The 12,461-nt window shown below is 46.5% G+C and overlaps 1 protein-coding gene across 1 annotated transcript in view; it reads left to right on the top strand.

Moving 5' to 3' along the window:
• The window catches only part of Kap-alpha3 (karyopherin alpha3), a 54,646-nt gene that overhangs the window by 25,951 nt on the left and 16,234 nt on the right, over positions 1-12,461 (top strand). The window contains exon 9 of the mRNA XM_065442060.2: positions 10,191-10,295. Within this exon, the coding sequence (XP_065298132.1) occupies positions 10,191-10,295 (105 nt within the window). The remainder of the gene's footprint in view (positions 1-10,190; positions 10,296-12,461) is intronic.

Genomic DNA, 12,461 nt, shown 5'->3' with positions numbered 1-12,461 from the left:
GACGCTTCATTTGTAATAAACTGGATTCCCATACGTGGCTGCTATTGGCCAATAGCTGACGTCAATGATGAAGGGTGTTTGGATCAGTGTTCTTCTTACTGTTCCTGTGCATATTTATTGACGCAGTTAAATAAACAGGCTAAAGTAAGTGAAAATCTGCTTTAGAATTTCGATAATAATTACGTACTTCCAAAAGAAGCCAACTATTGTGTGCTCATGCTGGGCCGCATGAGCCTGCGTAGAAATGAAACAATGTCCACCCTGCTTATTGGTGTTGTAACCGTAGGGTCTCGCTAATTTTGACTAGTTTTGAATGCTCAACTAACCTCGAACCACGTGAAATTTGAGGTCATACCACATGCATGCTCGAGGTCATACCACATGCATGTTCGCTAACACACACTCAGTCCTATCCACTCCTGGTTCTATGCCTTGGCAGACTTATTGATAGCGCTTCAAAAATATGCAAGTTATATATGGCTACTATCCATCGGACAAGCTGTTGTAGGACAAAGCCGGCCTGCACCATGTAGCATGGCCGGACCGGAGCATATGAGCGTGAGCATGCACTAGGCCCAGTCATGCGCAAGGCACACACTGAATGTACACACTACAGTTGCATGTAGCTGCGGTCTGCTATGCAGCGTAGATACAGTGGCCACCATGAAGTGCTGTGACGAGTCCACTGGCTAAGTGCACTATGGCTCGCTGTGGGCAAACGTGTTTGGCTTATGTTTCTCATGTCGTAGGCAGCAAAATAGAAAGTAGTGGCATCCACGTTAACATAAATTCTGGACTACAGTAACGTTCAGTGGGCAGAGAATTGTGGGCATGCCTCGCTCCGCCATAGCCTCCGCATTGCTAAGCATTCTAGAAAGAGTGGAAGCACTGCGAAGGGCATGTTTGATTGCCAAATAACTCTGCTTCTGCCGAATGCATTGAAGTACCTGTTGCGGCAAAGTAAATATGAAATAGCCCATTTTAACTTCAAATGCCTTTCTCCACTCCAATAAAAAATGGTTCAGGGCCCCTTCAAAAAAAAAAAGAAAAAATAAAACGCACCGTGCATATACTGTGGCTTTGTGGCATGCACTGCATTGCAGTCAAAACCCGCAGTAAGGAAAAATTTTTCCTATCCCTGGCAAACACCTATAGGGTTCAATGCATTTCGTACTTCTCGACAATGAAATGTCACTATTACAATCTTGCATTGACTAAATTTGCCGGAACGTAACCCCCCCATATCACCTACTTGCACTAGGCTAGCAGGCTTCAAAATGGCTAAAATGCGATTTGCACTAAAATTGCATAAAATACCACCACAATACACTTGAATGGGTACCACCATTTTTGCTTACAAAAACAACCAAGTGCTGGGAGTTATTGCATGCGCCAGAAATAAGATGAGGGTAGCTTTGTTGTCCTTGTCGTTCAGCTTGCGCTACAGCAAAATAGGAGATGCCGGAAACAAGTCAAGGCCGTCATCTTTTTTGATGATCCCCTGTTCGAAGCAGCGCACATGTTGCTACCGACATGTGACGACGGTTTTTGCACACCTAGTGCAGTGCTTAATGTGCGCCTCAGTGAGCAAAATGCAGCAACAAGAAAATCCATGTCCCACCGACGTGGAATATGCTGCTTGAGATGGCATGGCTTTAGGTGGTCGCGGCATGGAGTGCCACGCATCGGCCCATAATTAAGATAAGCATCCCTTGCTCTAAGAATGCTGGTTTGGTGCCACCTGACAGGCATCATGTGCGGATTCGGCACCGGACTTAGATTTGCTCTAAAAGGCCGTAATCTCGGTCGAATGCCTTCGGGTATGCGAGATATCACTTTCGCGCTCGGCACCGGATGCGTCGGTGTTTACGGGCAACAGCGTGCGGTGGAGAAATGCTGCTGCTTGCGTGGTGCGTTGTTGTTTTGCGTTCAGTGCCGAGTTATGCAAAATCTAATAAAAGTGATCGTATCTCCGAAAGCAATTGACTGAGAACATATCTCCACGGCAGTGCTGCCACTGCTGATTGACGCATTCGGCGCACTTTGTTCTGTCGGCAGTGCGGTTGTCGGCAATGTGGCAAAGCTTGCCAAAGTAGGCTAATGGAATTTCGACAGTAAAGCTTTGTTCTGCGACACATTACCTATCTGCGTTTCATTTCGCAACAACGAAATTCTTGTGAAAGTGACTTTTTTCGCGTTCCCTGCTGATTTCGTTATTGCGAGATTCAACTGTGTCCCCAAATTGTATTGGCATGCTGCTTAGAGGCATATGGGGCTCCTCCGATTTGTTGGCTGCTCCTGACTGTTTAATTGAGCCCTACTCGCTCTTTTCAGTTCTTGACTTTTTTTTTTTTTCATTGTGCCACCTTATGTATAGCACGTTTGAGCTCTCCTTCAAGGATAATTTTTATATTTGAACTGCACACTTTGAAGCGACAATGAATGAGGTAGAAATCAAAGATAATGTGAATGCTTCCCAAGTTTGAATGCATGTGGCAGTAAGGCTGCCTGTTTTACAAAGCAGATGCAGAGTTAAATACATCGTACTTATATTGGGTGCACCCAAATACCTCTGATCCAAATTTAAGAGGAAGCTTCAGCTCGGGGCCGGCTTTGATACTGCTATTCAAGTACACTTAAGCATGGTTATACAGTAAAAGCTTGTTAATTCAGAACTCATTACAGTGAAATCTCGGTACAACGAACTTCAGGGGACCGCGGGAAAATGTTCGTTATTCTGAAAGGTCGTTATAGTGAAAGCCCAAAAATTAGCCATAACAATAGCACTTCAGTAACGCAAGCGTCCTACCTTTGAAACGGTACCTCCTTGAACTCGTTTCTCACACAATGCACACGTGATCGTCAGACAAGGCACATTTATTTGAAATAGTCCATGATCGTCTTCTGACGGATGCAGCACAGACTCTGCAGCACGAACGATTCCAGACCGTCCGCATTCTTATGCACGCCTTCGGTCGCTGTGCCGCTTTTGGCTATAAATATGCGGAGTTTTCGCAAGCAGTCCAACGCATCTGTGGCCGACACGGACTCGTCGCGGTCTTCGGGTGCTGCCGTAACGTGCAGCAAGATTCTTGCTGGTGCTTAAAGATTTTCTCCTTATCTTTGAGAATCGTGGCGATCGTCGACGGCGCCACTCCACGTTCTTTAGCCACGACGGATTGTTTCTTCCCGTCTTCTATCTCGCGAAGAATCTCTACTCTCTCGCTCAAAGAAAACTGCTTTCGCTTCTTCGCCGTGGTTAGAGTTGTTGAGCTCATGGCAACACGAACGCCGGCACGCACTTCTAACACAATAATATAACCAGAAGAAAAACAAGATGGACAGGCCTGATACGCGTGACAGCACGCGAACAACTGAGAAAACAAGCAAGAAAAACGTGATGCGTCGTCACCTCCGCAACAGGAAAAAAAAAAGGCCCACTTCAGCGTTAATTACTACTTTTTTTTTTCTTCTGCCGCACCGTCTCAGGTTTTACGAGCCCATGCTCCCCGCCTCTCCACTCACAAAACCTGGTGCGTCGTTGCCTCCACAACGGAGAAGGAAAAAAAGAGTCTCCGCCCGCATCTTTCTCCTTCCGCGCCATCTCAGGTTTTTGCGGGAAGCAAGTTGCAAGGCGGCCCGCTCTTCGCGCTGCGTCGTCTGCTAGCTTAGAGCTCCGACTGCCGTGACGGATACACTGAAATCTAAGAATCCTCGCATTTCGGGATATGAGTTCGTAGTACTGAGGTGTTGTTAAGATGACACGGAAATTAAATAACGATCGTTATTCTGAAATGTTCGTTATTCTGAAGTTCGTAGTAGTGAAATATTTTTACATTGAAACTATAAGCAGTCGGCACGGGATTTCATAAAAGTTCGTTAATCTGAAATGTTCGTTAATGCGGTGTTCGTTGTAACGGGGTTTGACTGTAATTAGAAATTTCGGATAATTCGAAGTAGCCGCCGCAGTCCATCCAGCAATGTATTGAAAGCAATATGTAACATATCCTGCTTATTCACACTGAAATCTGCCCTGTCACTGATAATTCGAACTCCACGCCATCGTGGATGGGGAGAGTACTAGTGTGCGGTCGCACGTTGGCGATGCTGGCGTTGCCGCGCGGGCCGTGAGGCTTTACTTTTTCTATCTGTGGCCCTTTGTTGAGGCCTGACTGGAGAGAGATGCGTTTGCGCCTGGCTAGACAAGGACAACGCCTCTGTTGCAGGTCACTTCTCTCCCTTGAGGTTCCGTCCAAAGCTCAAGAGCAATAAAATGGTCACCGTGTGCCGTATGCTGTATGTGCGAGCGAGAGCATGTGAGGGTGAGCTGGCGTGCAGGGCTCAATCTCGCATGCGTGAGGCACAGGGGTAAGGCGGAGGGAGGGCCTGGGGGGGGGGGGGGAACATTCAACGATTTGCCGTGTTTTTAGAGTGCGCGCAGTGCCGGTAGCTTCGTATGCGATGTGCTTTCTACTTTCATTCGCGTGGAAGCGATAGCTGTATGAAGGTCAATTGGCTCACTGCTACTGCTGCGATTCATCACTCCAGTGTTTTTCAGCAAGTTTCTGCTGTCATCAAGCAAGATGTGTTCATGTTTACCTGTGCGTGCGTGACACCATACTTATTAATTTAGTTAGTAAGCGAATGTTTACAAGTTTATATGGTCAAAAAAACTGCTATCCTTACTTCATATAGCTACTGTAGGGGTTGAGGGACGGACTTCGGGACGAAAACCCCAAACTTGGGAGGGATTTATTTGACATTATATACAAGGAGGTGAGCGACAAGTAACAGTCGTACAGTCATTACGGGCCGGCAGCAACTCGGACGCTGCGGCCCGCGGCAAGAAGTTCGAGAGAGGTGAATCAGGGAATCAGGGAATGTCCCAGAATCTCTGGAAGGCTTCTTATAAGCCCTTCGAGCACTGTAAGTCACATCATGTTTGACCAATGGGAGAGTCCGCTCCGATGACGCCACTTTCAGCCAATGGTAGGCGCCCGTGTCGCGGTGTCACACCTGGCGGCTCTCTGCGGTCTTGCCTCGCAGACTGGCAATGCACTTCTTCTAACGAGGAGAAGGGGAGGGCTGCTCATGCTCCATTGTCCGAGGCCTCCTTCTAATCCCGGCGGCGTACGAACTTGTTGGCACGTGAACTTGTTGCCTTCAACTTGTTTGCTCGGCCGCTCCTCTGGAATGTGCTTTCCTGCTTCTGCATTCCTCAATTAGCTGTGCTGTGTTTCGAAGTGGTTTGGGGAACTCGAAGTAGCCTCAGGAAACGGCGCCATATCTAACACTACCTATCTACTAATTTGCTATCACAAACGATGCTTCGCTTTTCGGGCGAAACTGCGACACTTTCTTTTTTTTCTCCGTGCCAGTCGGTGTAATGAATGCGCAGATGGAGGAAGAGCCATCTCGACATCGGGCACGTCGGACCGCGTTGGCCGCCTCCGGTTACATTGGCAGCACCAGTGCTTCGGAGTACAGTCGTCGACCGTTTATTCAGGCCTCACGGGGACTGCGGAAATGTCCGAATAAACAGGTGTCCGAGAAAGCAGATCAAGAAAAAAAAAAAAGAAATCCTTTATTTCCACGCACTTATTCGGGCTCGGCAGTAGGCTTGAAGAAATCGTGAATGCGCCGTTGCACGCTGTTCCATTTACGCGCAATCAGATAGGCCTGAATCTCGGAGAGGGTCGTACGGTCACCATAGGCGGCTGAAAGCACAGTCACTGCTTGTGCACGCTCCACATGCGATGGAAGTGTAGCACATGGTGCGTCTTCTTCTGACTTGGAGTCATCGTCTGGCGGTGCAGCAGAAACATGACGAATGATCTCGCCGTCATCGAGTTCTGCGCATGTCAGTACAGCAGCGTGAGCACCTGTGAAACTGTCAAATGAGACGGTACAGGTCAAACCACGACACAGGTCTCGGCAGAACACTTTCGGCGTCAGTATGGTGCACATCGGAACGCGACAAATCCTAGGCTCCCGGCACCCACTTGCCGGCATTCCCCAGTGCAGTCTGCGCAGGCACTGTCGGCACCATTAGACACTTGACGCGATGTTTCCGTATGCTGCATTGGATCACCGGAACCTCGTTACAGCACACAAAGCAAACACCACCATGCCGACACCTGTCACACAAACAAAAAACGTGCCCTACTCGCAGCGTCGTGCGCGAAGAAACAACTCAACTGCTGGATTGTCTTGACATGGCTTACTAAGCTGAAACCGGAACTGCTGTAGAGCCACTCTATTGAACCAGGCAGAAACGATGATGATGAGCGGGGATTTGCAGTAGCGCCACTTTGTGGGGCAGAAAGGAGGCTCCGTTAAAAAAAAATGGCGTTCAGCAAGTCGAACCATGCACCGGTCAGAGTCGGTGCATGGTGCTTTCGATCGAGTTGGCTCAAGGAGTGTCCGAAAAATCAGACGAGAGGTTGCAAGGTATCTGAACTTTCTGCAGTTGTTACACATTTTGGTCTATGGGGAGAATTGCGGTGCAGCAAAACAGACCGAATAATCGAGCATGTCCGAATTTTTGTAGTTAGTCCGAAAAATCAGTCAGCGACTGTATAGACGTTGTTCACTCCAACTTGACGTAGCATGTGTGCGTGCATGCTCACGCCACATCGTACTATATAAGCGCCTTTAAACGAGTGATTTTTTTCTCCGACTTTCATTAGTTCAAATTTTGTATAATCAGAATTTTCGTAGCATCCCCGCGGAATTCGAATTAATGAGCTTTTACTGTAATAAACTCCTTCTTGTCAATAGAACACCATGCATATTGAACCTCAACATAACTTCGAAGTGTGCTTATACACGCTATAAATGTGTGAGGTCTCGTACGGGCTCTTGGAACAAAGGAACGACAGCACAGTAGTGTAAACTAACAGGAGAGCACTTATTGCACCTTTCGTACAGCAATGCCAGCTAGCCGAATTACTGCCTTATCCACTACACCGAAACAAAAGCTCTGCCTAAAGGTAATGCAGTTGAAATTGCTAAATTCTGCATCGAGAACATCCTGCTGCGACATGGTGCCCCAGAAGTCCTCATCACTGACAGAGGAACGGCCTTCACTGCGGACTTCGCCCAAGCTGTTTTGCAATACAGTCAGACCAGCCACAGGAGGACAATTGCCTACCACCCGCAGACGAATGGTGTTATGGAGTGGCTGAACAAGACCCTTGCCGACATGCTTGCAATGTACGTCGTCGTCGAGCACAAGACATGGGATACCATCCTACCATACGTAACCTAACCTTCGCTTACAGCACGGGGGTGCAAGAAACAATGCAGATGAGGCCATTCAAGCTGGGTTATGGCAGAAACCAGACGACTCTCGATGCCATGCTGCTGCATATCACCGACAAAGGGAATCTCAACGTCACCGCCAATCTCCAGCGCGCTTTAGAAGCCAGACAACTCGCCTGCCTGGGCATCAAGAAGCAGCAGAGACCGACAGCCGTGTTTGGGTCTGGACTCTGATGTGCCGACATGGACTTAGCGAGAAACTGTTACGATGCTATTTCGAACTCTACAACATCAGCTGATCTGTTGGTGCACTGGATGATGAGGTCGGGCCAGACTGCATTTCGCAATCACAGTGGTGCTGCGCACAACCTGAAGTCGTCCTCGTGGCGCATCTTAAGCCTTTACACCCGCTGATAAACTTGGAGACTTACCTTTTTGGTACTGCCCTTGATAACAAATGTTATTGCTCAACACGCTCACATGTATCGGAAGTTTCTCGAATATTATCGATGGTTCTATCCACACGTTAAAGAACCCAGGTGGTCGAAATTTCCGGAGTCCACTACGGCGTGCCTCATAATCAGAAAGTGGTTTTGGCACGTAAAACCCCATAATTTAACTTAATTTTGATGGTTCTATCCACTGTTTACACTGAACCTTGTGTAATCAGATTGAATGCGCGACGCGAATTGTGTAGTACTTTCTGGAAGACGTGCTGGCACCAGCAATTACTCTAACATTCAATGACTCGTGTACAAAAAGCTGATGCACTTGACCCGCTGAGGAGATCTTCGACGATTGCCGACTGTGTTCACTGCTATCGTTGTGCTTTGAGTTTAGCCTCTTTTTATGGGTACAAGTTCACCCAATAAAGAGTTAGTTTCGGCATTTGCCATTTTGCTACTGGGTCTTTGACTATCACTACCACGTGTCATCTGGTGGAGGTGTTTTGCGTTCATGTACCATACGTCCTCGACAAACTGTGATCCGACACCAAGACCTAACTGCAACACAAAACAAAGAGCCACCAACCTCGATGTGTGGCTCGACAACCACACAGTAACCTCGTTAGTAGACAAAGGAGCCGACTATTCCGTCATGAGTGGACCCTTCACCGCCTAGTTGAAAAAAGTTAAGACTGCGTGGGAAAGTCCCCAAATTTGGAGCGCTGGAGGACACCTGATAATGCTGACTGGAATCTGCACGGCAAGAATTACCATTCAAGACAGGACCTACCCTGCCACCTTTGTTATCCTCTGACAGTGTTCATAATATGTCATTCTTGGCACATACTTCCTGAGCCAACACGGCGCAACCTTTGACTTGAAGTTAAAGGCGATAACGCTATTGGTGTCTAGCTATGCGGCGAAGTTGGATTACAGAAGATGTGAGAGCCATACGGGGAAAACAATATCCCGGGACTTGTGAGAGTAGTGTCCCCACCAATGTAACGAAATTTCACTGCTGTCGCAATAAAAAGGGATGGAAACGCTGTGCCAATAGCGCCAAACCACCAAGCCGCGCCAACTTGCGCCAAAACTTAACTTCAAATGAAGTGGCTACATTTTGCAGGGTGTTTGTGTTCAGTGGCAATCACACAGCCATGTGTTGGCTAGAATTTAGCCCTAGAAGCCAAGCTAAAGCAATTTGTTTCAGCATCTGTGTCTTTGGAGTGCGTGTGTTTGGTGGCGCATTGTAACTTTGCTGCAGGAAAATGAAAATCTTTTGTGCTGTACAATGCGTTACGAATGTAGTGTCGTTGAGTGGAAATAAGGGTGGGAAGAGACGAATTGTACAGGAGAGATGCTCAAGCGTTGACTGTTTGGCCAGTTGGTGCATCGTGCAGTGTCGTTCAGTGGAAATAAGTACGTGTGGAAACATGCCAGCCTTATTTCCGCTCAGCATGCCACTCAACATTTAGCGGAAATGAGGCCGGCATGTTTCCACCCGCCCTTATTTCTGCTATACGGCGCTGCATAATGCACCAACTGGCCCAACGGTCAACGATTCTGAACTGCATTACGAATGGTCTTAAGCATTTGCGTAATGTGCAGACCAGCTAAAGATATTTGAACTGGTGCTCTTTTTTATGGGGCAGTCAGGAAAGAAAGCCGATATCAGCTGAATGAATAAGTCGTTCAGTCTGTTGTTATACATCTTAAATCTTGATTGTACGCCCTGTTGGTAAATCTGCATTGATTAATGGCGAACGCCATACATGTAGCGTTAAAGTATATTTTGCACATGTGCATGAAACCTCTTGACTTGAAATATCCAGTGGCATCTGTAATCGTCACCCAGATTTGCACTCCGGGTACTCTATATTCTGCATAGCCACACCATACAATATCAGACTTTTGCAACCGCAAAACGTGAACGGAGGGAGTAAAGTTTATGTTTTAGTCTACCGTAGCGACAGAGTGACTATTGTAAAGAGTCTAGAATATCTGAACAACAGAAATTGATTCAGAGCAATAATGTTCACTACGTGATCTCAGGCCTTCCGTTTTGAATTGAGTGCTTTGTATGAACCATGGTTATTGTTTTCCATTGCCAAGGTGGAGTTTAAACTTGATAGCAGCCTTGTTTTCTGAATTTTTGATTATCTTTATTTTAAAAATCAACGACCTAAATAAGGAATGGTTCATACAGTCACAAGTACCTTGTGAAATTCTGTTGCGTTGTTCCTGAGAAAAATTATTTCTTCATCGTCAAGTATTAAAGTAGCAGCCCCCAAGCTAATGCTTTTCGTCTTACATGTGAATTGGAGTGTGTATGTGCTTTCAGTAAACACAGGCTGTGCATTCTGTTGACACAGCCATGTCCATGGTTTTCCAACCAGCAGGCTTTGCCGTTATTTTCTTGCTGTGATGTGTAGGCTTGGATAGTACTGATTTTATTAATGCCCCCTTTTTTATATCTTGCAGGAGGCAGTGTGGTTCCTGTCAAACATCACGGCAGGTAACAACCAGCAGGTCCAGGCTGTGATTGATGCTGGTCTAATTCCAATGATTATCCATCATCTCAGTAAGGTAGGCAATCTCGTTTTCTTTCTTTTTTTTTTGCATATTGAAGAACTCGGGGCAGTGTCATAGCCACTGTGTTGCTTTAGAATGTTAAATCCCATCAGTCATTCAAAAATAATCCAGGCCCTCTGTTATGGTTTTCCGAATTACAGACAAGTTGTAGCTTTGGGATGTACAAACCAAACGCAGACCTTCTATAGAAGACAGCATGTGAAGTCCACGGAAAGGGATGTTAAGTAGAGAAAACATATTGGCAGAACCTCGATATAACTCTATTATAATATAACGAAGTTGTACTTGCAGTCAAAAGCTTTGTTATATTGCAAAATTTGTAAATGCGAGGCTCTAAAAGTTTCAGCATTAAAGATCATTTTACAAATTCCCAGAACATTCCTAGAGGATAGTACAGTTGACGTTGTCACAACGGACCCTGATAATCAGACAAAAAATGTCCATTTTATGTGAAGTCCATAACATTCGGAACGCCTCACTTCCGAAACTTTTGTCGTGATGTCTAATAACTTTGTTGAACGTCCATAGTAAAAACAAACAAAAACGTTGCAGTTTTGCCCGAAAGGCGAAGCATCAATTGCAATAGCAAATTACCATATTTACCCGCGTAATGAACGCACTTTTCTTCCCAATATACCGAAGCAAATTTGGTCGGTGAGATAATTATGCGGGGTAAGTTTCATGGAGACATTCACTGAGCCCCGACCACTCGGTGAATGAGTTGAGAAGAAAATGTATGGCTATGAAGGAGGGTAACTTGTAATCGTGCGTAGCTCTCTTAATACAAAATTCTTCACAAAAATTGTGGTGCGAATGTTTAACTGTAGCTGTACCCTACGCGTCTACAAAATCTTTCCGGACCGTTTCAGGGGCCCTTTAAGTGCGCTTGCTTTTAACACGTGCGAGAGTCAAACATTGTAGTCTCTTTGAAAAACTACAGCATGGCCTTTTGATCGTGGGACTGCACAGTGGCCAAGTTGGAGGTGCATTCATTACGCGAGGAAAAAAATTTCAAATTTTTTGTGACTAATCTAGGGGTGTGGTCATTACATGAGTGCATTCATTATGCGAGTAAATATGGTAAGCAAGATAAGCACGACAGCAGCAGCGAGCGCATTGACCTTTGTGCTGTCTTTCACTTCAGTGCGAACTAAGCATCGAAAGCAGAGTGCATACGAATCTACCAGCACTGGGCACACTTTGTCCACATCGCAGATCGCTATCAAGACGCTGCAGCCACACTGTAAAGGCTCATTTACACCAGCTATTGACAACAGTCACACGACCAGGTTGGTTGCAAAGCAAATGGTCGCAAATGGCTGCTTTTCTCGAATAGTGACTGTTTTGGGCCAATTGCTTGCTGCACAATCTTTCAGTCGCGTGACCGTGGTCGCAAAACTGCTAAACCAGTCACCGGCATGCTGAAAGTTACGTTAGCATGTGTATTAATTCGCATTATCCTGCGTCGCAACAATTACAAAGTCCAAGCCACCATGACAGACTACAGGAATGTAATTGGTGTCTTACCCTGTGATGCTGGGGGCGCAGCAGTTCCAGCAATGTGACGAATGTATAACAGCATTCGCAGGAAACTAAAAAGCAGCACAAGAAAGTACAATAATTATACACCGATTCCCACGCAACACGATTTAGAAATTGCAGCTTACTCTCCATACTACTCCTTGACAAGTGCGCTAAGTTTGAACAGAAGGCGGATTGTGTGGTTGATCACTTATCGCAAACGGCGACACACATCGGCAACACTTTTTCTTCGGAGGCTTCTGTGCTGCTGCAGCTGACACCACGCACGGCACAGCACACCAGCACAGTGACGAAGTCTTGCTCCTTGTTCTAATCAAAATCCATGGCTTTTACCTGAACGCGAAACCAGCAAAGTGCGCGGGAACTGCGTAGATCCCTAGAGTTCCCGCTAAGAACGATATTCTCCGGGATTGCGACTAGCAGGTCGCGCTTGCCCGGACTAGCTGGTGTGAGCATCGGTTGCTATCAGTTGCTTTTTAGTCGCCAGTCACGAATGGTCGCATGACCTCCTCAAGTCGCCGGTGTGGTTGAGCCTTTAACCCTTTGAAGGTTTTTGCCGTATATGTACGGCGGCAGTTTTCTGTCCCGCAAGATCTTTGCCGTACGGGTACGGTTTCG

Source organism: Dermacentor albipictus, chromosome 1 (genome assembly GCF_038994185.2).
Source record: "Dermacentor albipictus isolate Rhodes 1998 colony chromosome 1, USDA_Dalb.pri_finalv2, whole genome shotgun sequence".
NCBI classification, from domain to species: Eukaryota; Metazoa; Arthropoda; class Arachnida; order Ixodida; family Ixodidae; genus Dermacentor; species Dermacentor albipictus.
Note: the sequence above shows the minus strand (reverse complement) of the source record. Positions and strands in the feature narration are given on the sequence as shown.